Genomic DNA, 26,621 nt, shown 5'->3' with positions numbered 1-26,621 from the left:
TGGTAGTTTTTTTTTCAAAAAAAAAAAAAAAAAAAAAAACACGGTAGTTAAACTACCAAGTATGGTAGTTAAACTACCATATGGTAGTTTTTTTTTTTTTCAAAAAAAAAAAAAAAAAAAAAACACACGGTAGTTAAACTACCAAGTATGGTAGTTAAACTACCATATGGTAGTTTTTTTTTATTAAAAAAAAAAAAAAAACACGAACCCTAATCCTAACCCTAGCTCTAACCCTAAACCCAGCTCTTAAACCTAATCCTAGCCCTAACCCTAACCCCAGCTCTAACCCTAACCCTAGCTCTAACCCTAACCCTAGCTCTAACTCTAACCCTAAGCCTAGCTCTAACCCTAACCCTAACCCTAGCTCTAACCCTAGCTCTAACCCTAGCTCTAACCCTCGCTCTAACTCTAACCCTAACCCTAGCTCTAACTCTAACCCTAACCCCAAGCCTAGCTCCAATCCTAACCCTAGCTCTAACCCTAACCCCAGCTCTAAACCTAACCCTAGTTCTAACCCTAACCCTAGCTCTAACCCTAACCCTAGCTCTAGCTCTAACCCTAACCCTAGCTCTAACCCTAACCCTCGCTCTAACTTTAACCCTAACCCTAGCTCTAACCCTAACCCTAGCTCTAACCCTAGCTCTAACTTTAACCCTAACCCTAGCTCTAACTCTAACCCTAAGCCTAACCCTAACCCTAGCTTTAACCCTAACCCTAACCCTAATCCTAACCCCAGCTCTAAACCTAACTCTAGCTCTAACCCTAACCCTAGCTCTAACCCTAACCCTAGCTCTAACCCTAACCCTCGCTCTAACTCTAACCCTAACCCTAGCTCTAACTCTAACCCTAACCCCAAGCCTAGCTCTAATCCTAACCCTAGCTCTAACCCTAACCCCAGCTCTAACCCTAGCTCTAACCCTAACCCCAGCTCTAAACCTAACCCTAGATCTAACCCTAACCCCAGCTCTAACCCTAACCCTAGCTCTTACCCTAACCCTAGCTCTAACTCTAACCCTAAGCCTAAGCCTAACCCTAGCTCTAACCCTAACCCTTAGCTCTAACTCTAACCCTAACCCCAAGCCTAGCTCTAATCCTAACCCTAGCTCTAACCCTAACCCCAGCTCTAACCCTAACCCTTGCTCTAACCCTAACCCCAGCTCTAACCCTAACCCCAGCTCTAACCCTAACCCCAGCTCTAACCCTAATCCTAGCTCTAACTCTAACCCTAGCTCTAACTCTAACTCTAACCCTAACCCTAAGCCTAGCTCTAACCCTAGCTCTAACTCTAACCCTCGCTCTAACCCTAACCCTAAACCTAGCTCTAACCCTAACCCTAGCTCTAACCCTAACCCTCGCTCTAACTCTAACCCTAACCCTAAGCCTAGCTCTAACCCTAACTCTAGTCTAACCCTAACCCTCGCACTAACCCTAACCCTACCTCTAACCCTAGCTCTAACCCTAACCCTAGCTCTAACCCTAACCCTAGCTCTAACCCTAACCTTAAGCCTAACCCTAGCTCTAACCCTAGCCCTAACCCTAGCTCTAACCCTAACCCTACCCTAACCTTAACCCTAGCTCTAACCCTAACCCTAGCTCTAACCCTAACCCTAATCCTAACCCTAACCCCAGCTCTAAACCTAACCCTAGCTCTAACCCAAATCCCAGCTCTAACCCTAACCCTAGTTCTAACCCTAACCCTAGCTCTAACCCTAACCCTACCACTAACTCTAACCCTAAACCTAGCTCTAACCCTAACCCTAGCCCTAACCCTAACCCTCGCTCTAACTCTAACCCTAACCCTAACTCTAACCCTAACCCCAAGCCTAGCTCTAACCCTAACCCCAGCTCTAAACCTAACCCTAGTTCTAACCCTAACCCCAGCTCTAACCCTAACCCTAGCTCTAACCCTAACCCTAGCTCTAACCCTAGCTCTAACTGTAACACTAACCCTAAGCCTAGCTCTAACCCTAGCTCTAACCCTAACCCTCGCTCTAACTTTAACCCTAACCCTAGCTCTAACCCTAACCCTAGCTCTAACTCTAACCCTAAGCCTAGCTTTAACCCTAACCCTAGCTCTAACCCTCGCTCTAACTCTAACCCTAAGCCTAGCTCTAACCCTAACCCTAGCTCTAACCCTAACCCTCGCACTAACTCTCACCCTAACCCTAAGCCTAGCTCTAACCCTAACACTAGCTCTAACCCTAACCCTAGCTCTAACCCTAACCCAAGCTCTAACCCTACCCTAACCCTAGCGCTAACCCTCACCCTAGCTCTAACCCTAGCTCTAACCCTAACCCTAGCTCTAACCCTAACCCTACCTCTAACCCTAGCTCTAACCCTAGCTCTAACCCTAACCCTACCGCTAACCCTAAACCTAATTCCAGCTCTAACCCTAACTTTAAACCTAACCCTAGGAAGTGTATGGTTATGTGGTTACACGAGTGTTGCAAATGTTCTATGATAAAAATGTATTGGTCCCAGTGAGATTCGAACCTGGGTCGCTGGGGTGAAAGCCCAGAGCACTAACCACTACCCTATGGAAGCCTTGCTCTCAGTGCATGGGACATGTATGGTTTTATGGTCACACGAGCAACTGTGTTGCAAATTTCCTATGATAAAATTTTTTGGTCCCAGTGAGATTTGAACCTGGGTCACTGGGGGGAAAGCCCAGAGCACTAACCACTACCCTATGGAAGCCTGGCTCTCAGTGTATGGGACATGTATGGTTTTATGGTTACACGAGCAACTGTGTTGCAAATTTTCTATGATAAAAGTTTTTGGGTCCCACTGTGATTCGAACCTGGGTCGCTGGGGTGAAAGCCCAGAGCACTAACCACTACCCTATGGGAGCCTTGTTCTCAGTGCATGGGACATGTATGGTTTTATGGTTACACAAGCAACTGTGTTGCAAAGTTTCTATGATAAAAAATTTTTGGTCCCAGTGAGATTTGAACCTGGGTCGCTGGGGGGAAAGCCCAGAGCACTAACCACTACCCTATGGAAGCCTTGCTCTCAGTGAATGGGACATGTATGGTTTTATGGTTACACGAGCAACTGTGTTGCAAAGTTTCTATGATAAAAAATGTTTGGTCCCAGTGAGATTCGAACCTGGGTCACTGGGGGGAGAGCCCAGAGCACTAACCACTACCCTATGGAAGCCTTGCTCTTAGTGTATGGGACATGTATGGTTTTATGGTTACACGAGCAACTGTGTTGCAAATTTTCTATGATAAAAGTTTTTGGGTCCCACTGAGATTCGAACCTGGGTCACTGGGGTGAAAGCCCAGAGGACTAACCACTGCCCTATGGAAGCCTTGCTCTCAGTGCATGGGACATGTATGGTTTTATGGTTACACGAGCAACTGTGTTGCAAAGTTTCTATGATAAAAAATCTTTGGTCCCAGTGAGATTCGAACCTGGGTCACTGGGGGGAGAGCCCAGAGCACTAACCACTACCCTCTGGAAACCTTGCTCTTAGTGTATGGGACATGTATGGTTTTATGGTTACACGAGCAACTGTGTTGCAAATTTTCTATGATAAAATGTTTTTAGTCCCAGTGAGATTCGAACCTGGGTCGCTGGGGTGAATGCCCAGCGTACTAACCACTACCCTATGGAAGCCTTGCTCTTAGTGTATGGGACATGTATGGTTTTATGGTTACACGAGCACAGACAAGTTTATTAAAATGCAAATTTCAAACCAGCAATCTAATGTGAAATTGCAGTAGATATATAGGATAATATTTAGGCGTATATATACACGTTATTTAAAAACGACTATAAGTGTTATACTACGATACAAGTGTTTACCAGCTCAGTGGCCTAAGAGGAGAGTGTCCGCCCTGAGATTGGGAGGTTGTGGGTTCAAACCCCTGCCGAGTCATACCAGTGACTATAACAATGGTACCCATTTCTTCCCTGCTTGGCACTCAGTGTAAGGGGTTGAAATGGGGCCCCCCCCCTGCTGCTCACGATCATTGGGACTTTTGGCACTAGTAAGGCAGGGGTGTCCAAGTCCAGTCCTCGAGGGCCGCAGTTCATCCTCACGTTCTGCAGCAGCCTGATCATTGAATCAGGTGTGTTTAACGAGGGAAACTTGGAAAACATGGAGGAATGCGGCATTCGAGGACTGGACTTGGACCCCCCTGCTCTATTAGGTACACCGCCATTTTCAAGTGTACCTAATAAGTGTCCATGTGATTCCCTCGTTAAATGCACCTGCGTGAAAAGTTTTAGCTCCTTTTGAACGTGAAAGAAGCTAAAAGTTTTCACGCAGGTGCGCTTAACGAGGGTCACTTGGAAAACATGTTGGAACGCGGCCCCTAATAAAGTGGCCTGTTATTAGGTACTCTTAAAAATGGCTGTGTACCTAATGGAGTGTCCATGTGACGTCACAAATCAACCAGCCAATCAGAAAGTGGGGGTGAGGGCGGGTGTGGCACTTTTCACTTTCATTTAAGCTTTGACCATGATTTTTCCCTAATGAAGTGGCCTGTGATTAGGTACACCTCATGGACACTTCAATAGGTACACTACACGAGGTAAAAAAAAAAAGAATTAATAAATAAAGTGTAGCGAACGATTTGGTGAACGATTCATTTGAACAAACCTTTTGAGTGAACCGATTCTAAAGATTCAGTTCACTTCAACTAACTGGACTGCACATCACTACTAGCCAGAAACGACACTTCCGCTTTGAACTTCTCTTGACGCTGATTGGCTCAATAGCTATGGCAACGTTGATTGGTCACATTTATTCACGTGACTAAAAACTTGGAAATATGACTCAAAACTTGCGTTTCGTTGGTTAAAATCAAGATGTCAGTGGTCATTTTTTGCTTACAAAAATAAAAGCCTTACTATACATATGATTTACAAAAGATGCACTAGACAAGAGTTTCATTGAAATGCCTTTTTATATTAAAAGATAGCAAAGGGATAATTCACTATATCACACAACACAGCTTGTTAGTACTGCCATGGAAATACATATAGCGTCTGTTCATATTTACACATCAAATGACATCCAAACAAATCATAAATACCTCTTATTGTTAACTTTACAACAGCTATGAGACCTGTAATTCATAACATAAAGGGGAACTATTAAATAAATGGCATATTCCCTATCATTTACAAGGCTTGGAAACAGTGGTTAAAATAATAATCCAGCAAATGTTAAACAAAATGTTCTCCAGTGAGTACAATTAATGCAAGTCTAATTACAGTCATGAAATCCCTTTGTACAAAAACTATACAGTTCAACCAAACAGTATTTTCAACTGAAATGTCATATGTATATCCGAAAAATACAATTTGTACAGTTTTAGCATTCCTGCAGCAGAGTCGGAGGGACCGTGAGTTGGGATGACGACGATAGGTTGGGTCACTATATGATACTCTGTAGGCCGACTGTCAACCAATTGTCAGAGACGAGTTTCTGTAGCTGCCAAGACCCTCTTCCATTGGCTTCAGTGCTTTGTCTAGCAGCAAAACAGCAAGTTGCTGAGCTCTAAGCAGATTCTTCAAAAATACATTGTTCTAGAAACATAGTTGAGGAGCATTGTAGTTGTGTCAACAGAATGGAGGGGGGGGGGGGGCATTTTAAAAGATGTAGCGACAGGTTAAATATTGTGATATGTTGCTAAACTACAACCCTCACTGTGGTCCATCTTGCAGACTTTCTAAATTATGCTACACTACTGTTGCAAATACTGCAAGTGTATTTTTGCACCACAGATTTGGAGTAAAAATGATACTAATATTTACTGATTTTTGCATTCATATATTTTTGTTCCATAGAGAACGAAGAAAATTGCACCGGTTGAAAGATATGCTAATATTACTGTAATCGACAGCGTTTCTAAAAAGTGTGTTCAATTTGCAGGTAATGTGATCATGTAAAATGTGATCATTTTTTTTTATGCCAAAACGAGTCAGAATATATATACTGTATATAATGTAGCAGCCTTCGAAAAATTGAATGGAAAAGAATTTGGGGGTTTCTATAGCGATGCACTAATAGACGTTACAATTAATGCACTTTTATATTACCAAAAATATTTTGTAACATTGTTAAAACCAAGAAGCTTTATGTCACAATCATAAGTGCTGTGTAGATTTTAAAATGACATGAACTAATGAGCGGTGACATAATTGATCTGATAAAATTACAATTTAGTCTATAACAAACTTGCTAGCTAAGACGCAAAATAATTAAATTCCAGAAAACATTTCTACTTTGTGTCCCCTACTTTCTGCCTTTATGGTCTTACGTGTGCTTTTTCTTAAAATTTGTGGCACAAAGTATATATAGTATATACATATTTAAAAGCACAATTACCTGCATGGTGAGATGATATTTCATGTAAAATGGTTCTAACGGGTTAAAAATAATGTAAAGAAACATTTTTGTGACTCTTGCGCAATCAACTTGGGAGTTAGCTTGTTAAAAAAAAAATACCAAAGAGGGTTTCTACTGTTGTGAAATGAAAATTGTGACAACTTAATATCGATTTGTAAATGTGAGAAGAAACACGGGGACTTGTTCAAGCCCCACCCTTTGGCACTGTCATAAATACAACGCTTGAATATCTGCTGCGCAAAGCTCGACAACACTCACTGTTTCCGTGAAAGTCGGGAAGCCCACTCAGAAGTACAAAAATCATTAATAAATAGAGTTCATAAAGAGATGAGTGGTTTTAGGGTACCATAGTTAAGAGTCTTGGGAGGGGGGGGGGGGGGGGGGGGGGGGAACTCTCCTAAAAATGGCGATGTTGTACACTGAGATATTTGTCGCAATGAGAGTCTGCATCCTTTCGTGTTTGCATCGCTTCTCGCTTCCTCCCAAGAGTCTTTTGCCTTTTCTGATTCCAGCATACTAATTAGTTTACAAATTTGCCTGAAGGCATTTTAGCACAGCACGATTGGGGCCTGTGTGTGTGTCTGTGTGTGTGTGTGTGTATATACACAAGTAGGACGGAGCAGCAGTTGGCAACTTGTTTGTTTGCTTTTGACTCTAAATTTACATCCACACCTTGAAACATCTGTCCGGAACAACCGAGACAACAGACGTGTTTTTGCAATATAGGCCGATCGATATAAAATATACGAGCCGGCCTCAATTCTCGCTCTCCGTGGAGGGCTTGCACATGGACATCCATCCGGTGTCGGGCAGGCAACGCTGGGAGTGACGCTGAGGGGTGATGGCCGAAGGGGTGAGGGTGCTTATGGAGGAGCATTCGGACGCCTCCTCCTGAAGGAGTTGCTCCGTCTCGCCGTCATCCAGTGAAGCGCTGCTGGCTTGTAGAGAAACGGTGTCCGTACGCATGCAGGTGTGCAGACCCCCTCGCGACGGTTTGATTTGTTTCAGATCATCCCAGTAAAGTTCCTCGGTGGACAGAAGACACACGCCCTCCACGATACGGATCTTCTCCTTGGTGTATCCTCCATCCACACCACCCTGGAGAAAAAAATATCAGTTGGAGGGCATCTAAAATGTTGCTCAACACCACCAAGGTGTTTAAAAATCAAATTTTGTTTCTAATCTCCGTTGATATCAAGCATGGGAGAGACCAAGCAATTATTCACGCAAAGCAAAACAACTCAGGTCAATGTTAACCAACCCAGACATGGAGTTTTTTTTGTCTAACGTTTTCTTTTTTATTCTACAAAAATCTAAGGTGTCAAACTCAAGGCAAGGGGGCCCGCAACATCATTTTACGTGGCCCGCGAAAACAATTTTTTTTATCGACTTTGTGTCATTACTAAAATTACTAATGTCTTCACTTTTGAAAAATAGACATTGCTAGAAATTTTTATTACCTTTTATAATATTTAAAAAAAAAATTCAAAGTCTCTGATTCCAAAACTAGTTATTTATCAGTTTGTTGTGTTTTTTTTTGTGACAGTCATAATGGCCCTCCGAGGGAAACTAATGCAGCCCTCGACAAAAATGAATGACACCCCCTAATCTTCATGCTTACTGATTCTCAGAAAAAAAAAAAAATTAGTCCCAGTTTACTAAGTGCTCACTCTGCCATCTTTAACAGAGCCATTAAAAGCGATCAAACACAGCTTCCGTATTCTTTCGGCAAGACTTTGATATGTCCCGACACCTCAAGCAACATGTTAGTCGCAAACGTCAAAAGAAAAACAGATCTAAGAAAATGGCTCCGACAGCATCTGTTTGTCTAGAATCGAGTAGTAAAGAAAGAAAACCAAGCTGGCACACTTTCATTCATGCCGTCATGTATCTACCTCTCCGAGTCTCAAAAGATAAAGGGGGAGAGGGAGTTGTAGGGATAAGGGAGCTGCGGAGAGAGGCAGGAAAAGATGAGTGGTTTAAAATCCATCCAGGTGATAAAGATCAACCCTCAAATCAAGTCGTTTTCAAATCAAACTTTTTATTACCTCTTTCTTATATCGAAGTTGATTATATATGGGAGGCTTCTGCGAGGCCTCGATCTTGACCTCTTGCGTGGAGGTCCGGTAGGAAGGGTTACTATAGGTCAGGTTGCTGACCCCTGGCTCGGCAAACTTGGACTTTTTGTGACTGTTGGTGGAAAATACAACAATTAAATTGCAGGTACATAAAATGATGTCGCATGAGAGACTCACCGGTAAATAATCAAAGTAATGATAAGAATGAGAATGGCCAGTATGGTCAAAACGCCTCCAATTATGTAGCTGACGTGAAGTCCTTCACCTGTAACATCAAGCATGGGTTGACTGCTCGGATTTTACGTGCTCGACTTGACCCACGGAAGGATCTGCTGAATACTGACCGTGTGGAGCAGTGACCACGTTACTCTGTAAGCAGCCGGCTATATTCAGGTTCTTGATTGTGCAGCTGTGGATTAAAATAGGAAAATAATTTGAGAGTGAACGGATCATTTTGTGTTTATGACCCGAAAAAATTCTAAAAAAAAAAAGTTGTAATTAAATGAAATTTATTTTGTGTGTTTATGATCTGAAAAAATTCAAAAAAAAAAAAAGTTTGTGTTTGTGCAGCTGTGGATCAAAATATGAAAACAACTTGAGAGACTGAACGGAGCATTTTGTGTGTTTGTAACCCGAAAAAATTCTAAAAAAAAAAAAAAAAATTAAAAATAAATAAAATTATATTTTGTGTGTTTATAATCCGAAAAAATAATAAAAATGTTTTCGGAAAAAAAAAAAAAGTTGAAATGAAATTATATTTTCTGTGTTTATGATCCAAAAAAATAAATAAAAAAAATCCAAATTACGCAGGAATGAAAATGTGTGGCCATACTTGATCAGTGAGGGTTTTCTTTGGGAGGCCTCAGTTGAAGTTTTGGGGATTTTATTAGGAACTGGGGTGCTGCTGGATTCTCTGCTGGGAGAAGTTGGGATGTAGCCTGCAACTATTTAAAGAAGATGGTTTAATATCAAAACCTTGTCCATAAAATAACTGAGCGGGAGCACTCACTGGTGGAGCAAGGACGTCCGTCTGGTTCGTCTGGGCACGCGCAGACAAAAGTGTTGGTCTTGGCAAAACATAGATGAGTGCAGCCTCCATTGTTCACCCCGCAGAGGTTGGTACCTAACAAGAGGGAGGAACTTTCAGCCAAAGAGGTCTTCTGAACCGTTTTGGGACAAATGGAGCAAACCATGTGACCTTCAACGACAGCTGCTATGGAATCACGATGTAGTCTTTTACCACGTGAACGTATCTCTTACCCGTCTGCCTGTTAGGTGATACCACTATAATGTCCATGAGGCCCTCAACATTGGCCAGCACAGTTTCCTTGTTACGGCCAGTGTGTTTGTCCACCCGCTGGATGGACTTAGTCTGCCAATCAGTCCAATAGATCCAACGGTCTTGCTGCGAGAGTCGGGAGAAAGGGGTTAGAGGGGAGGACACCGGCTTCAACTAGGGAAACGAAGAGAGGAAAGGAAAACACAGACAAGGAGAGGGGGGATGGGAGGAATAAAGGGGGGGAGGAGAAGGAGGAAGAAAAATGAGGGTCAGAGTGGAAAGGAAGAAGAAATGGTCAAGTCAAATGAGCCAAGTATGAACTGGAGGACGAGCAGATGACCGGTGAGCAGAGGAACACGGCGAGCTGACACGTGACAGAGTAGGTGAGTGGCGGAGGCAGCCATGAGGAAGGGTCAGTCCGGTGATTGCTAGCTAGCTACCTGGGTGAGCGCGAAGGGGTGGGAAACTGGGCTAACGAGGATCTGACGCAATTTTCCGTTCAGGTCAGAACTCTCGATCCGGTCCAAGTGGGCATCAACCCAAAAGATCCTGCGGAATAAAAATAGAATGGTGGGCCTGTAGATCAAGAGCATGTTCTGAGACTAAAGGCAGTTCTGTTCTGACCTCCGTGTGTCGTAGTCCAGAGTAAGTCCATTGGGCCAACCGAGGTCAGTATTGATCAGGACTTTGCGATCTGTGCCATCCAGGTGGGATCGTTCGATCTTTGCGATATGACCCCAATCGGTCCAGAATAGGAACCTGTGGAGACAAGGTTGGACAGGTGAGATGAGAAGCAAAATGCTGTGAGATGTTCCAGTAGGATTTCATCCTTCCTCACCCTTTGCTCGGGAACACGGCGATGGCTCTGGGTTCATCCAAACTGTTGTTGACTAGCACTTTGCGGCTGGTTCCGTCAATGCGCGCCACCTCGATGGTATTTCGTCCTGTGTCGGTCCAGTACATATTTCTGGCCACCCAGTCCACAGCCAGCCCATCTGTGGTCTTTAGTCCCTGACTGATGACAGTCTCCATGCCGGTACCATCCAGGTTTGAACGTCTACAAGTAAAATGAGAAACCACGGCGGTATTACAAAAACCTTAGACCAGCAGAATTCCGGGCTGGTACCTTATCACGTCTAAGGTGACGTCGGTGTAGTAGAGTTTCCCGTCCACACTGTCGTAGTCTAGCGAAATGACATTGTGTAGCTCGGGAACGGATACATGCACGTCCGTGTGATCGTTAGTGTCCAAGGAGATTCTTCGCACGCTGACGCGGTTGGAGAAGACCAGAAAGGTTTCGGGGGAGTTGTCACAAGATCTGCCGTCTTCCTTGAGTAGGATGCCGGTGGGACAAGCGCAGGAGGTGCCATTGGGACGAGGGAGGCACAAGTGAGTGCAGCCTCCGTTCTTCCTGCTACACTTGTTGAATCCTGAAGAAGGAGGGAGGAGAGAATGATGTTCCTGCAGGAGAAGAGATGCTCATACAAGACTTACCCAGAGCTCTCTCTCTGTCCACAGCCTGAATGTCCATGAGACCAGGCAGGTTGGAACGAACAGTGATAGCGTTCTCGCCGGAGTTCTTGTCTGCCCGCTGGATGCTGCGGCTCTGCCAGTCAGTCCAATAGATGTGAGAGCCTAAGAGGGTTAAACCGTACGGGTGCTGGACTGGCGTCACCAGGGTGTGGCGGTTCTGACCGTTCAGATCGGCAGCTTCGATGCGCTACGGAGGGTAAGAGGGTGGACAAGATGATTTCAGTAATATCATCTTCCATCAAGTACAGCGTTTTGAAGTGATGGGAAAATGAAGCTTCAAAAATGCTTCATGAACCAGTTGTTGACTCCTCTAGATGGCACTGTTGGTTCAAATAAAGGGGTTTACAAAATTGCAAGTCAACATATTTTCAACCCAACAGTGCCAACTAGAGGACTAAAAAATACACCCATTTGTTCATGAAGCGAATTTGAAGCTTCATTTTCCCCATCACTAAAATTTTGTCCAAGCACAACAAAGTGAGGAACAAGGAGTCAACACTCACCTCAGTATGAGCATCAGCCCACAACAACTGCGAGCCGGCCATGTCTATGGCAAGACCATTGGGCCATCCCAGGTTGTTATTGATGAGGATCACTCGATCAGAACCATCCATCGCTGAGCGCTCCAGCTTAGCATGTTCGCCCCAGTCCGACCAGTACATATAACTAAGAGATCCACAGACAGGTTACAAAGTTATGTAAACATCCTGAGTCGAAATATATATGAGTCTCACCCCATCTCATGGTAAAGAGCAATGGCACGAGGGCTGTCCAGGTTCTGCCACACCAGAACTTTTCTCATGGAGCCATCCAGATTAGCAACTTCTATCCGGTTGGTTCCTGTATCGGTCCAGTAAATTTTCCGGCCGACTGCATCGACTGCCAGACCGTCAGTTGTCATCAGTCCTGCAGAGAGAGACGTAGAAGGATCTCGTCATACTGATGCTGCGCTTGAAATTGAGTTCCGAACAGGCGTCACCTGAAGAAATGATGTCTTCATGAGCGCTTCCATTGACGTTGGCTCTGCTGATTCTTTTAAGCGTGCTGTCCGACCAGTACACCTTGCCTGCAGAAGAGCCAATATTGATCACCTACTTCACTGAAACTTGAGCTCAGCTTTTTCGAAAGGACACACAAACCGTCTTGCGGGTCCACTCCGATAGCAATGGTGTTTTTCATGGACGTGTTGACGGCGAGAACCACGTCGGCGAAATAGGGAATGTCCAAAGACACCATTCTAATGTCCGTTCGCCGTGCAAAGATCAGGAAGCTGTTCATTCCTGTTGAAAAAAAAAATATATTTTTTTAAGTATGGCAACAATTTATTTAAGAGGGCTTGTGTAAAAAAAAAAAAAAAGGTTCATACCAGGCATGCAGGTCTTTCCATTTGCTTGAAGGTTGATGCCAGTGGGACAAGAACAACTGTAGGCTTTGGGAGCAGGAGCCAACAGGCAGAGATGACTACAACCTCCATTATTCACCGCACATGGGTTGTGTACTACGAGTGGAGGAGCACAAAAAAAAAAATTCAGCTCACAAACGACGCTTCCTTTCTCGGCAAATCGTAAAAGAAGTTTTCTGTGCTTAGATTTGTCAAAGTTTTTGAAAAGGACATGAAACAAGTTGTTTTAAGCAATGGCTGACTAAAAAATATTTAATTAGGGGAACACGCACCGGTTTCACGGTGTCTCTGGAACATGTGGATATCCATGAGGTTCTCCAGGTTTTCCGCAAGTGTGTGCCGACCCAGACCGGTTAGTTTGTTAGCACTCTGGATGCTCTTGGACTGCCAGTCAGTCCAGTACAGCATGTCTTCGTGTACGGTGAGGCCAAAGGGGTGAGGCAGCTGACTGCCAATCAGAACCTGGATCGGATGACTTTGATTAATCGTTACTCAAGCAAAACCAGGTTTTGGGATTTTTCAATGAGAGTCCTTCAAACTGTTACGGAAACAAAAATAAAATAAAATAAAATAGTATGAAATAAAATAAAGAGTACCTCAAACTTTCTACTGCTTTATAAGTATATTTATAAATATTTATAAATAAAATACAATGAAATAAAATAATAAAATAAATAAAATACATGAATAAATAAATAAATAAATAAATACATAAATAAATAAATAAAAATAAATAGATAGATAAATAAATCCTCTCTAACCTGTCGTTCCGAACCATCAAAGTTCCCATATTCAATTGTCTTCATGCCGGCATCGGCCCAGTACAGCCTTTTAGTCTCGTAGTCAATGGCAAGTCCGTTGGGCCATGTCAAGTTGGAAGAGATGATGACTCCACGACTAGACGAGTCCATCCCTGCACGCTCAATCTTTGGGTTGGCGCCCCAGTCAGTCCAGTACATGAAACTGTGAGGAAAAAAAAATCAACATTTGAGGAATTCCTGGAGCGTAGGGTCTCTCATATTTTTAAATATGCTCACCCTCCAATCGGGTCCACAACAATATCCCTGGGTCGGTCAAGGTTCTCCCATATGAGGACAGTCCGCATGCTCCCATCGGCATTAGAAACTTCAATACGATCTGTGCCTGGATTTAAAAAAAAAAAAAAAACATGATATAAATCAAATTTTCAGTCCATGTATTATAATGTAATCTAAATTAATTTGTAAAACTGTTTTGGTTACCAGCATCAGTCCAGTAGAGTTTGTTGGTCACCCAATCAATAGCCAAACCTGCTGGACTCTCCAGACTGGTATCCACCACAACCTGCAAAAAAAAAAAAAAACCAAACTTTTAATATCATTCACAAGACTGGAGACTTCATTGCAAATTTGATTTTTTTTGTTATGGAGCTGTCTGTACTCTTCAATGGGTTTCATCAAGATAAATTACACTTCATCGCTAGGTGGCAGTATTGTACCAAAGTAAAACTCTTCCTGCCTTGCTGAAAGTTGGCACGGAATAAACCACACAGAATTGGTCCATTTGGAAGAATTTTTTGCTTACCTCCTGCTTGCTGCCATTCCAAAGAGCTCTGTTGATGGAGTCAGTGGTGACATCCGTCCAGTAGATGTAGCCATCTTTGGCATCCCAGTCCAGTGCCACAGCGTTGCGCACGTCAGCCAGAGGGATGACATCATCTGACATATCCTCTGTGTCGAAGCTGATTCGTCGGATGTCCGTCCTTCGGGCAAAAAGCAGGAACTTGTCAAGACCTGATTAAAGACCAAAGGTCTTCTGTCAGTATTCTATTTTTAACAATGGGTCAACAACAACAACACAATGTACACCACTCATAAATCACCATTTTTATTTTGAAAAATGAATAAGACGATGTGACTGGTTTATTTATTCTATCTCCATATTAATGTGGATAGTTAGAAGAAGTAAACTCACTGTTAGCGCAGTTGCTGTGGTCCACTTTTTTAAAACCAGTTGGGCAAGCGCAGGTATAAGTCTTGTTGCCAGGGAGACACAAGTGGCTGCAACCTCCATTGTTAGCACCGCAGCGGTTTTTTCCCCCTACAACAGAGCGAACCACAAAAAGTAAAAAACAAAATTGGGGGAAAATGTATGTTGTATTCTAAAACAAATCTAAATGGTAATTAATTAAAAAAAAGTTTTAAAAAGAAAGCTAAAAAGAAAGCTAAAAAGGTTGAAAAAAAAGAGTAGAGAATAATTTATTCCCAAAAATGAAAGAAAAAATTTTTATGCAAGCATCCAACATTTCGTAGTTGGTCACTGACCTTCAGGTTGCCTCTGTGGGTGCAAAGTGTGTATATCCATGGGGAAGTGCAGTTTGTTCCGAATAATCTCCTGATTCTTGCCAGTAAATTTATTGGCGCTGTTGATGCTCTTGGTGTGCCAGTCGGTCCAGTAGAGGCTGTCCTCAAACACAGTGATGGCAAACGGGTGAGGCAGGCCTAAGATGGAGAAGACAGAAAAAATGACTAATGAGAACATTCAACAAGGGCAGCAGTTGCTAAAAAAAAAAAATCCTCTCAAATTTTAAGGACTGCAGTGTTCACTGGTGTTATTATGTTCCATCAGTTGCCAGAGCGACAGAGCAGAGTCCTTTCATGGATTCCGAAATTCGGTCAGGTCCAGGTGTGCCTGTGTTTTCTGATACTATCTCAACATGAGGGCGACAAATAATGGACCTTCTTCCCTCCAGTGAATCACAAAAGCCATAGAGGAAACTAGTTTTGTCATGGTCACCTTCTCCCATCTCATCAACACGTACTTCTCGTCCCCTCTGCTCTTGTTCTTTTCCGGGACAGCTGGACGAGCAGCTGCGAGCCGACGGGGCATCGAACGCTGCGCCGAGCCTTCACAATAATGTCCCCTTTAACCTACATGTGGCACCTCACACACACACCACTGCGGAATCTGCCCCACTCATCACTGATAGTAGCAAGCATTGCTTCCAGATGGACATAAATGTGCTTGGATCAGAGCGGAAGGGATTACATAACCAACTTTTGCGTGTGGGCTTTTTTTTTTTTTTTTTTTACTACTTTGTACTTGACTGAAGTTTCTGGTGCTTAATGGCTGACGGGATGAATCAGACTACCGTATTTTCTGGACTATAACTCGCACCAGTCATAAAATGCATAATAAAGAAAAAGAATTGAAATGGCGTACAAGTAGAATTTTTGGGGGGGAAATGTATTTGATAAAATTCAACACCAAGAACAGACATGTCATCTTGAAAGGCAATTTAAAATAAAAAAAGAATAGGCAACAACAGGTTGAAGGTAGGGTATGCTCATCGTCAGTTGCAATTCCAATTATTCCAGACCCTCTTTATGTGGTTTAGTGTGAAAATAACATGTGAAATGAAATAATTTGTTAATAATTTCACATGTAAGTCGCTCCTGAGTATAAGTCGCACCCCTGGACAAACTATGAAAAAAACTACAACTTATAGTCCAGAAAATACGGTATTAGAGTACAATTTTTAATGTGCCTCATGTAGTGTCGAGTTAGCACAGGATGATAGCACCTGTCAGAGAAATATGAAGTACTTTTTTTACAAAACATCTTTTTTATTCGCCACAAGGACGCTCTGTTCCGTCGCTCTCTCGTCTACGTCCCTGAGGACAAATTACCCCGCATAAAAAAGACGACTCACTCATTGTGAAAGAGGCGTCTTTACCGTGCCGAATAACTCGAGGCACATTTGCTCCGAGATCAAGTTGACACCCCCCCGACGGAACCCTCATCTTGTCCTTGCCCCCACCCTAGGGGTCCACAGGTGTGTAGGCTGGTAAAAGATTAAACCGCCACACCCGCCTACTGCAGGAAGTTGGCGCATAGCCAGCTGAAGTATGAAACGCAACTGTAGGTGACTGTAGGGAGATAGTCATTAAAATTCCTTGGCGCAGAAGCCCGGCCAGTGGAAATGAGCAGACGCACACACACGTCCCATTTGTCCTGTGTGTTGTCTGAGCAAACAGAGGTTCTGGAAAACGGACAGGGCCAATTACAGCCTTTTATCCTCCGAGCACACATCATTAAGGAGTGCTCACCCGCACAATGGCGCGGGCACGCAAACACACGCCGACCCCCCCGCCCCCTACTTGAACACTCTTGACTGGCGCTGTTTTGTGTTTCAAAACAGTCGAAAAATACTTTCTTTTATAAATATAGCATCGCCTGTCAAAGTATGTTTTATTATTCCAAATGGGAACAATATTTGTTTAAAAACTTGCCTTGGTTGATGACAGCTTTACGATTGCGTCCGTCCAGGTCGGCTCTTTCGATGACATGGTGCTTGGCGTCCACCCAGTACATGCGGTGGCCGGCGTAGTCGATCGTCAGGCCGTTCGGCCAGAACAAGTGAGTGTCGGCGATGACTCGGCGATTGGAGCCGTCCATATTGGCGTATTCGATGCGAGGCGTGTTGCCCCAGTCGGTCCAGTAGATCTTACTGAAGAACAAAACAACAGCATCGACATTAGATGGCTCTTTTTTTTAAGACCTCTGGGACAGAATCAGTTAGTTATTTGGGACAAAAATTCAAGTCCAGTCGGTTGAGTACTTTTAGATGTCTGTAAGACTGCCGAAAAACCGATTACCGTATTTTCCGGACTATAAGTCACTCCGGAGTCATATTAATCATAAAATACATAAAAATAAGAAAAAGACATATATAATAACGTGAAATGATATAATGTGTAAATAATTTCACACGTAAGTCGTTCCTGTGTATAAGTCGCAACCGCAGCCCAACTATGAAAAAAAAGGGCGATTTATAATCCGGAAAATATAGTGTTCTGCGTTGACATTTTTCAATGGCTTCATCTGGCATGTGTTTTTCCTGCCACTGCGACATTGAGTCGAGTCAGGGAATCTCAGCCAGCACTTCTTGTATGAAATTTTTGCTCCATCCACACTTGCCTGTGGGCACTGTGCAGCACTGCCAAAGCCTAATCCCCGCTGTGGAACTGGACTACAACTGGGACGCATCCAGAAAGGATGGTGTGCACATTTTGAAAGCATCTGCGGTGAATCATTTAGCATGTGTGTGCGTGCTGGAGCGCCTTACCCCTCTATAGGGTGCAGCGCAATGGCCCGGGGCTTCTCCATGTTCTGCCACAGTAACACCTTGCGATGAGTCCCATCCAGGTTGGCTACCTCGATGCGGGATGTGCCCGAGTCTGTCCAGTACAATTTGTTGTGGATCCAATCAATAGCCAGCCCGCCTGTTTGAGAGAAAAACGATCGATTTTAATATACTGGATATAGAAATGAAATTTTTTAGTTGCCATGACTGCATTGACAGGAACCATTGGAAAATAAGAACTGCGGGGCCCACCTGGGCTCTCCAGGCCCGTCGAGACGACCTCTTCCACGTTGGAGCCGTTGAGGTTGGCTTTCATGATGCGGTCCAGCGTCACGTCGGACCAGAAAACCAGCTCTTGGCTGTGATGAAAATCCAGAGCGATGGCATTCTCAAGGTTGTTGAGTAGCAACGTGTACTCGGAGCGGTGAGGCAGGACTTGACGGATATCGATTCGATTGGCAAACAACAGCACCGGCTCTGGACCTGTTAAAATAAACAAAACAAAAATAAGGGGATGAGAATGGAAACGGAAAAACAGCATTGATGCCCCCCCCCCCCGACTTCGTAAGGTTCATTGCATCTGACAGTGACTCAGTATTTGGGTTCTGCAACAGATTGATGGGCTGATGTACCAGCACTCAATTCTCACATCATCTAATCTACTCCAGACCTTCAGAATTTGCAAGCCCCGGAGCCAGCAAATGGATAGAGTTACTGCTGAGGAAAATATAAACAAAGAGGTTTTTGCCCTTGTGGTGAAAGTTAGAGAAGAGTGCATCTTTACCCAGCGCCTTGCAGCTCCGCTTGTCAGGCCGCAGTTCATAACCTTGAACGCACCAACACTGGAAGCCGCCCTCGACGTTGGTGCATCCCTGGCTGCAGTAGCCTTCTTCGGCACACTCGTCCACATCTGGAACGCACAAACCGTGGAGGCAAAAAGAAAAAGGGAAGGGGGCGGGATGGAAAGCTGTCACAATGGAACATCTGGAGGGTTCAAAAACCATTCAAGGTCATGACCTCGTAGCATGATAAAAGAACGTGGAAGTCATCAAAGATGGATTTTTATGAGATCTCATTTCTTAACTTATCAGACAACTTTAGGCGTCCAAGCGAAATCACACGGGCTTTAGCATATTGCATCATACTGTCGCTGTATTTTTCAAATTATAATGCGCATTCAAAATTTTCTCAAAATTGGCAGTGCGATTTACATTATAAATAGTGCTATAAATAATAAAATATATATATTAAAAATTTATAAAAATAAAAATAATTATAAATAAAAACAATTATATTAATATATATATATATATATATATATATATATATATATATATTACAAAATATATATATATATGTATATTAAAAATTATTAATAATAATAATAATTATAAATAAAAAATAATAAAACAAAATTTTAAATTGAGCTATTTTTATCTCGCTGTTCACCACCTTGTCTCTCGGGTTTCAGGAATGTGTAATGACACACAACATAACTAAACAACTGAGCAGTCATTGCTGTGTCAAAGATATCAATTGTGTCAACACGCACACACACACAAATAAATACCCTGGCAGGATCTTCCGTCATCCATCAGTCGGTATCCGGTGTGACAGGTGCACTGGACCAGTCCTCGGATCATTTGACACTTCTGGGAGCACCCTCCGTTATTCTGGTTGCAGTTGCCGTCACTGGAGCGTGGACCTGAATGGTAACATTGAAGAATCACAAACATTGCCGACTGACTTACTGTGTATACAAACATCCCGGCAGCCAGATTCCGCCTGGAGTATTTGTGTTTTTGAAATCCCCAGTTGGCCGGGATGCTACTTCCTTCCAGCCACGTTCGGTTGGCAAAGTTGCTAAAACACGGTCGACTCACGACATTCATGGTGTGGAAGTTCATCCGTGCCATCTTCACAGTCATTGACCTCGTTGCACACCTTCCTCTGGCCGATACAGCGCCCATTCCCACACTGGAACTGGTCCGGGGCACAAGGTGATGTCTCTGCGGTGACACCAACAAGAACCCCATTTTGTGATGACATAACAAAGTTGTCGTAAATGTTCCTACTGGGATGACCCATTTTCTCTCTTTGGCTCTTGTACTTTTCCTTCTTAATTTTCAGGAAGCATATAAGGCTGTTAATTATATACAGTAAGCCTATCACTGAGTTAATTACTACAAAGGATCATCATTAGTGTCTAATGAATTTATCTATTTAAGTATACACAAAAACGTAGCGGCATAATGAATCAGTATATATCCAATTAAAAGCAGATTAGCTCATATGTGGTGTACATCGGGGATTGCATCGTGGACGAGTCATGTTTCCGCACGTGATTGTACAAAAATAACACTTCAATGATGTTTTGGGCCCTCAAGCGATTGAAAGCTTTGAAATCCCCCTGCAATCTCCAGGAGCAAGTTACAGCCTGCACGAGGAGCGGCTCATCGACTACAAACAGGGAAAATAAAATAAAATTAAAAATAAATATCATATATTTTACATTTAATGATATAAAAAAATTAAAATAAATTGAATTAAAATTAATCAATAACTACGTTATTTGTGCATGTGTTTCCTGAAACAATTGGTGGGATTATAAACCCACAGAGACACTCAGGCTCAACTCAAAACACTTTTTTGGAGAGTTCCACTGTTGCCATGACTACAACTTAAATTCGTCCTATATTTAGCTTCTGACACGATGATAACAAGCACAGTCTCACCAGCTTTTTCACAACCCTCTTCGTCACTGCGGTCTGAACAGTCGTCTTCGCCGTCGCATCGCCATGACAACCGGACGCAGCGTCCTGTTCCGCACCGGAACTGGTCAGCTGTGCACATGGACGTGGCTGCGGGAGAAAAATGAATTAAGTGTGACGGGAAGACGACCAACGGGGTATGCAAAAATGCGGCTACTCACTGCAATTCAGCTCATCGGATTGATCGTCACAGTCGAACTCGCCGTCGCACCTCCAGCCCGCGTTGATGCACATCCCGCTGCTGCACATGAATTCGACCGACCTGCATGGCTGGTGGGACGCTGAAAAAAATCCACACATACGTCTTGTTAAAATAAAAGACGAAAATTCAGCAGGAAACGAGAAAATCCTCACTAAGTGACTAAGAGTTCCATTTATTGCGCAACTCCCTGCCTCCCTTCTCCAGATCATATATCACGACTTGCAATTAAAGATGGAAGAGATGCTCCAGCTGGCAGCAGATGAGGGCGGAGGTGGGAAGGCAGATTAAAGCGGAATCAAACGCACGCTTCCTAAATCATGGCCGCCTTTTTCTCTGACATGTTTTCTCCTGACAGCACGCGTCTGTTCCCCTTGAAGAGGGGGCCACAGATAAAGCTAGCGGCAAAAGAAGAGGGTGGAGAAAATGGAGGTGATCAAAACAGCAGGTGGGATACTCGATTGATCCCCTTTGACTTTCAGAACTTTGCAATGTAGCCAGAAGGAGTATCAGCGTTAGCAACAACACATGACAAGTGGAAAGACAGAAACTGTTTTCCCCGAACAAAGAAGCCTTCATGTGTCGGGAGATTGTATGGAATGCTACGCGAGGATGTTTTATGCCTCGGAGGAATGCTTCCAGTATGTGTGCTCGACATTCTTTTTTTTTTTTTTTTCCTCGCTGTTGAATGAAATGGTTAAGCGTGGGATTCAAGTTGTAAAACGAGTAAAGCAGGCAGCGGCATTGAGAAACCTGGAACAGAGAGAAGCGTTTAGGCAGCCACGACCTTGGTGACACTCAAATGATGACGGGAAACTTTGAAGTCGCGCTTATCGCCGTGGAGATAAAAACATCAGACGGAAAAACGATGAGAATGTGTGCGGAAAAGTGAATGAGTGAGGAGGTGGACGAGAGAACAAACGTGTGTGTGTATATATGTCGGAACAGAACAGTCATTATGTTTTTAATAAACGAGTGGAAAAAAAGCGAAATGAATAGAGCCAGATTTTTTATGCCGATTTTTGGCTGAAAAAAAAAATAATACTGACTACCTTACCGAGAAATCAGTCAATTTTAAAGTACTAGAGTCGTGACTTTCTTACAGCAATCCGACTCATCCGACCAGTCTCCACAGTCGTCATCTCCGTCACAGTGATAGATGTCCAGGATGCAGCGGCCATATGCGCACTGGAACTCTTCAACGCTGCAGGTGGCCGCCATCACATCTGAAGCTACTCACACATACGGGAAACAGATGACAGTATTTAGAAAGAGCTTTGGACTGTCAGGAGCACTTTGAAGTACTGTTAGAAATGAAAGACGATTGAAGATCATAATGCACAAAGTCTTTAGTGTCTGCATTCACTATTCATTCACTAGAACAGGATTAGATTATTATATAATATACAATATTATTTGTTTTGCACCGAAGGAGGATACACCTATTTAGACTATTTGAATATTTCTTGGGAAACATAATTGGATGGGTAAATGAGTCACAAAATTAGCTGGAAAATAAATCAAGTCTAAGTAATATATATATATTTTTTTAAAACGTCATTTTTTTATTTCCAATTTCACGGATCACCTGTAATACTGGACCACTAGAGGGCCGCGGTCCACCGATTGACAATCACTGCACTCCAACATTTATTTCACCTTGATAGATGGGTTAAGAATTTCAATGGTTGCCAAATTTGAAGTAGGTAATAGAAAAGAAAAGAAAATTTTCTTTGAGAAGAACTCGTCACTCTTTGGGGCCCAGCAACTTACGACAATTTGCCTCGTCAGACCCGTCCTTGCAGTCCGTGTCCCCGTCGCAGTACCAGTGTTCAGCAATGCAGCTGCCGTCAGTGCAGCGAAATTCCTTGTCTGAACATTTGCGCATGTCTAGAAAGACCCAAATGGAAAGTGTTAGCGTTCTCGAATCATGTGCTTACCAGAAACGCTGGTGACCTTTTGTACCCACCGCACTGTTCGTCACTGTTGTCCCCGCAGTCGTTGTCTCCATCGCAGTGCCAGAGGCTGCGGATGCAGTAACCGTTTTGGCATTGAAACTCATCTTCCTCGCATTCTCGAGGAGCTGGAGAACGAGATTGCCAAATTGCATTATAGCGGACACAAAATGACACAGATTAATGTAAATGATTTATCGGGGTGGGGTTCCGTCGTCTATTAAACATAGTAGTTAAGGTTGTTGTTCCACTTAAATTAAACCAACGACGTGATTTTAAAAAAAATATCTAAATCAGAATGAAATTTAACTTTTTTTTATTTTATATTTTACTTTTTTTTTACTTTTTTTGTTTTAAATTTTATTTTTTTTCAACTTTAAATTTTGATTTGGCCTGATATTGATTGAGGGGTTTCTATTACATTTGCTTTTTTTCATTCCAATTAAAATTCAGCGCTCAATGTAAGTGTCTTGCCATCCCCCCCAAAAAATATCTATGACAAACTTATTCAAGTGGAAAACAGAGCCAGTTCTACAAAGTCTATCTCATCAAATTTATAGCCACGTTGATGCAATGTATCACTTGGAGAATTCATTTAAAACAAAAATCAATAAGCGGAATAATATCCCATTTGATTTATATGCAAACCCGGTTGAAATTTACAACTACCCCTGCTAAGGCTCACAGCTTGATTTATGCCTTAATTGGGAACCCTGACTGCAATATAAAAGGAAATGCAATTTCACAAGACAGTTAACCTTGAGACTGGACATAAAAGACGTTCGTCATCCGTGGCCTCTGCCTACATGAGGTCGTTAAGTAAAAAGTCGCAACTTCTGACACCGTGACTTTCACATTGTCTCTATTTTAAACCCTTTTCGCTAAGCCAAACTCCTCCATCTGGCTTTTTAATTAATCACACCCTTATTGATTAAAGCCCCGAATGGATTTTCAAAAAACACAGTCTACAGTGGCTGCCGCTGAATCGATAGCAAATCCAAGCTTCGCCAGCCCGGGGGCAGAGTAAACCCGTTAGTCAAGGGGAACCAATGACGAATAGCTCGAGGCAGATGGCGATCTATAATTTATCATTGTTGTCTATGTTTCTGTGTGTTTGTGTGATAGACAAACAGAAAAAGATAAAGCCAGAGCGAGGAACACGGAGATGTCGAGAGAGCAGAGATCTCAGCTTTGTTTGAGTTCTTTTAAGCTCCTGCTTCAAAGTGTGAGTCAACGGGGGACGCCAGTGACATGATACAAAGCGGTCCTGGAATGCGAGCAGCTGAAGGGTATAGCTCATAGATCTATGATATGCTATGCCCTGTGGAAGTGGCACAATTCTCGGAATTCAGATTTAGCTGAGTGCCGTCTTGTCTACGTGAAAATGAATGGTCGTAGGAAAAAGTCAAAGGCACTATAAAAGTAAAATCCCAAACTAATTTGAATGTTTTTTAATCGATATGTGAAAACGTAAAAGCCACTCCCCCAATGCTTGTGTTATTTGCTGCCATCAGCGAGGTAAACAAAGGAAGGTCAAAGGTGAACAAGCCCTCAAGACCCTTATCAGTCACCCAGCTGCCAAACGGCAAAGGGCAAAGGGTGCTCACTCATTACCTGGCTTCCTGAACGTGTGCTTGCTTTTATTTTTTTGCTTCCCCCCGGAGTTTTCTTTTTTTTTAACGAATAGAATCACTGACAAACACAGCATGAATAAAAATTCTGTTTGTGTGTGTGAATGTGACAGACTCTTTAGGTCACTGTGTCTAAATAATTAAATAAAAGGAAAAAAAATGTGCGGAAGGGGGAAAAAAACAGGAAAAATGCATAAAATAATAAGTAGTTTGGGGGAAATTTTTTTGCTGCAAGATAAAAAATTAAAAGGCGTCTCACAAAAGACAAGTCCATTGGCAGTCTTTGATGAGTGCTTGCTTGTCTTTTTTTTTTTTTTTACAAATTTCATGGTCTGCCTCCTTTAGAAGTCAACTCGGTAAATAATTGAGTTGCAAAGCGCAACAAAAGGCTCAAATACAAAGTGGCACTTACAGTTAGTATATTCTACACACAAATAAGAGACGCTTGGTAGAAAACAAGCTGATCATTAAAAAAAAAATCTTCTTTATTGCATCTTATGATAAGAAGGGGGGAGACAATTTGTATTGATCTGTACTGTATGTGATGAAATTGGATTTTTAAAGGGCACTTAGTGACCCTTACTGCCATCAGGGGGGAAAGCACAAAGTGATTAAATAGAATCTTTACACGGACCGAACGATCATAGATCGCTTTCTGTAATCCAACGTTGAGGATGTTTAGTCAGTGTCCTCTGCAGCTACAGTTCACCTTGCGCAACCATTTTATCAATATCAATCCTTGATGATTATAATTTTTATTTTATTTTTTAGCACATGACTCACTTTCCTGTACACGCTGCCCAGCTTTAACATTCTGAGTCAATAAAAAAAATAGTTGAAATGGTCATGGGCCAATCTCGGTGGTGTGTATTTTACAGCAGCCAATTCAAGCAACAAACTAGTTGGCCCGAATCGACTTCAACTCTGGGTCGTCTGTTGATACATAATTCATGTGGCCGGCATATTTCAACACAGTTTATTCATCCGCCGGATGGAATTTATTGATATGGAGAAATCTTACCCATCTCGAGTTAACTTTTTCAATAAAAGTGGTTGCAGTGGAAACGGTACAAATTCAAAATATTGATGATACAGCACCTAAATTTCACTTAGTTATCAATAATACATTAAGAAGACTGTCGATGGTGTTTCTCATTTTGTGATGAATGGCCTCAAAATATTTTTTTTTAAAATGAGAGGCCACATAAGTACAAGAAACGCTTATCTATCTATCTATCTATCTATCTATCTATCTATCTATCTATCTATCTATCTATCTATCTATCTATCTATCTATCTATCTAATTCATTTATTTATTTGTTCGTTTATTTATTTATTTATTCATTTATTTATTCATTCGTTCTTTTATTTATTTATTTGTTCTTTTATTTATTTATTTATTTATTTTTTTATTTATGCAATCAGTGTGTTTCTCTTTGTAATATTTATACGAGCACTTACGACAGTCCTGCTCATCCGAGTCATCCTCGCAGTCGTTGTCGCCGTCGCAGACCCACGAACGTCGGATGCATTTTCCGTTGTCGCAGTGGAAGTCCAGTGGCGAGCAGGTGGGAAGCACTGCAAAAAAAAAAAAAGCCAAACACGTCCGTTAATGTCAAAGATAAACAAACGCTTACGCAGCAGAAATGAGGGTGTGTAGATTGCTGGAAAGGTTTGCTTTTGTTTTGTTTTTTTAACTTCAGTTGTTGTTCTCTTCCACATGGTCACATTCTGTTACAAGCTCAAGTCAACGCATTCCTGCGTAACTTCATATCCGTTCTAAGTGCAGCTCCTCACTGTCTAATGACTGGCTCTTTGTCAGACAGAGCTAATTTAATTACGGCCGGCCCAGAGATGGATGAAAGTAGGAGGAGGATGGGGTGGAGGCTGCTTGTCTTGCCACCGGCCTCGACTTGTCAATAGCAGATATTAAATATTGACCGGGCTTTGCAGACTTTATGAAAAATGCATGACGTCACCGAGCGAGTTAACCACCATGGCAGACAGGCAGACAACTCGGGGAGTGAATTAAGTGTGTGTGTGTTGGGGCGTGGCGCCCGTCTCTCGGGTAAAGTAAAGCCCCACTGACCCACATACCCTTGCTTTGGATTTTACATTATTCAAGATAACGGCGGCGAGACATCATCGGACAGAACTTGTTTGCCCAATCCCTCGACATTTTCTCCGCGTTTGATGGATGGAAATTTTCCATTAAGAGTGATTGGTGAGATACTCTCACAAGGCACACCTTGTTGTTGTTTTTTTTCCCCGTCTCAATATGAG

At 42.7% G+C, this 26,621-nt stretch overlaps 1 protein-coding gene across 3 annotated transcripts in view; it reads right to left on the bottom strand.

Moving 5' to 3' along the window:
• Window positions 1–4,897: 4,897 nt before the first annotated feature.
• The window catches only part of lrp4 (low density lipoprotein receptor-related protein 4), a 51,638-nt gene continuing 29,914 nt past the window's right edge, over window positions 4,898–26,621 (bottom strand). Inside the window, exons 3-39 of one of the 3 annotated variants that reach the window (XM_049717035.2) lie at window positions 25,800–25,916; window positions 22,721–22,834; window positions 22,525–22,641; window positions 21,855–21,983; window positions 20,714–20,833; window positions 20,517–20,642; window positions 19,665–19,790; window positions 19,352–19,486; window positions 18,566–18,691; window positions 18,034–18,264; window positions 17,764–17,920; window positions 16,928–17,145; window positions 14,960–15,136; window positions 14,610–14,735; window positions 14,220–14,428; window positions 13,898–13,979; window positions 13,694–13,799; window positions 13,418–13,619; window positions 12,929–13,118; window positions 12,621–12,752; window positions 12,394–12,534; window positions 12,234–12,320; window positions 11,989–12,160; window positions 11,758–11,920; window positions 11,216–11,441; window positions 10,848–11,151; window positions 10,560–10,778; window positions 10,346–10,480; window positions 10,162–10,270; window positions 9,703–9,895; window positions 9,452–9,565; window positions 9,275–9,386; window positions 8,787–8,851; window positions 8,620–8,707; window positions 8,413–8,554; window positions 8,260–8,312; window positions 7,332–7,462 (exon numbers count right to left, since the gene is read on the bottom strand). In XM_049717035.2, coding sequence (XP_049572992.1) covers window positions 8,271–8,312; window positions 8,413–8,554; window positions 8,620–8,707; window positions 8,787–8,851; window positions 9,275–9,386; window positions 9,452–9,565; window positions 9,703–9,895; window positions 10,162–10,270; window positions 10,346–10,480; window positions 10,560–10,778; window positions 10,848–11,151; window positions 11,216–11,441; window positions 11,758–11,920; window positions 11,989–12,160; window positions 12,234–12,320; window positions 12,394–12,534; window positions 12,621–12,752; window positions 12,929–13,118; window positions 13,418–13,619; window positions 13,694–13,799; window positions 13,898–13,979; window positions 14,220–14,428; window positions 14,610–14,735; window positions 14,960–15,136; window positions 16,928–17,145; window positions 17,764–17,920; window positions 18,034–18,264; window positions 18,566–18,691; window positions 19,352–19,486; window positions 19,665–19,790; window positions 20,517–20,642; window positions 20,714–20,833; window positions 21,855–21,983; window positions 22,525–22,641; window positions 22,721–22,834; window positions 25,800–25,916 — 5,252 coding nt within the window. In that variant the 3' untranslated portion in view covers window positions 7,332–7,462; window positions 8,260–8,270. Of the gene's footprint in view, window positions 7,463–8,259; window positions 8,313–8,412; window positions 8,555–8,619; window positions 8,708–8,786; window positions 8,852–9,274; window positions 9,387–9,451; window positions 9,566–9,702; window positions 9,896–10,161; window positions 10,271–10,345; window positions 10,481–10,559; window positions 10,779–10,847; window positions 11,152–11,215; window positions 11,442–11,757; window positions 11,921–11,988; window positions 12,161–12,233; window positions 12,321–12,393; window positions 12,535–12,620; window positions 12,753–12,928; window positions 13,119–13,417; window positions 13,620–13,693; window positions 13,800–13,897; window positions 13,980–14,219; window positions 14,429–14,609; window positions 14,736–14,959; window positions 15,137–16,927; window positions 17,146–17,763; window positions 17,921–18,033; window positions 18,265–18,565; window positions 18,692–19,351; window positions 19,487–19,664; window positions 19,791–20,516; window positions 20,643–20,713; window positions 20,834–21,854; window positions 21,984–22,524; window positions 22,642–22,720; window positions 22,835–25,799; window positions 25,917–26,621 lie in introns of all 3 variants that reach the window. The other 2 variants (XM_049717033.2, XM_049717034.2) reach the window with 2 other exon arrangements.

This window comes from Syngnathus scovelli, chromosome 4 (genome assembly GCF_024217435.2).
Source record: "Syngnathus scovelli strain Florida chromosome 4, RoL_Ssco_1.2, whole genome shotgun sequence".
Lineage (NCBI taxonomy): Eukaryota > Metazoa > Chordata > Actinopteri > Syngnathiformes > Syngnathidae > Syngnathus > Syngnathus scovelli.
This window is presented reverse-complemented; position numbering and strand designations above follow the sequence as displayed.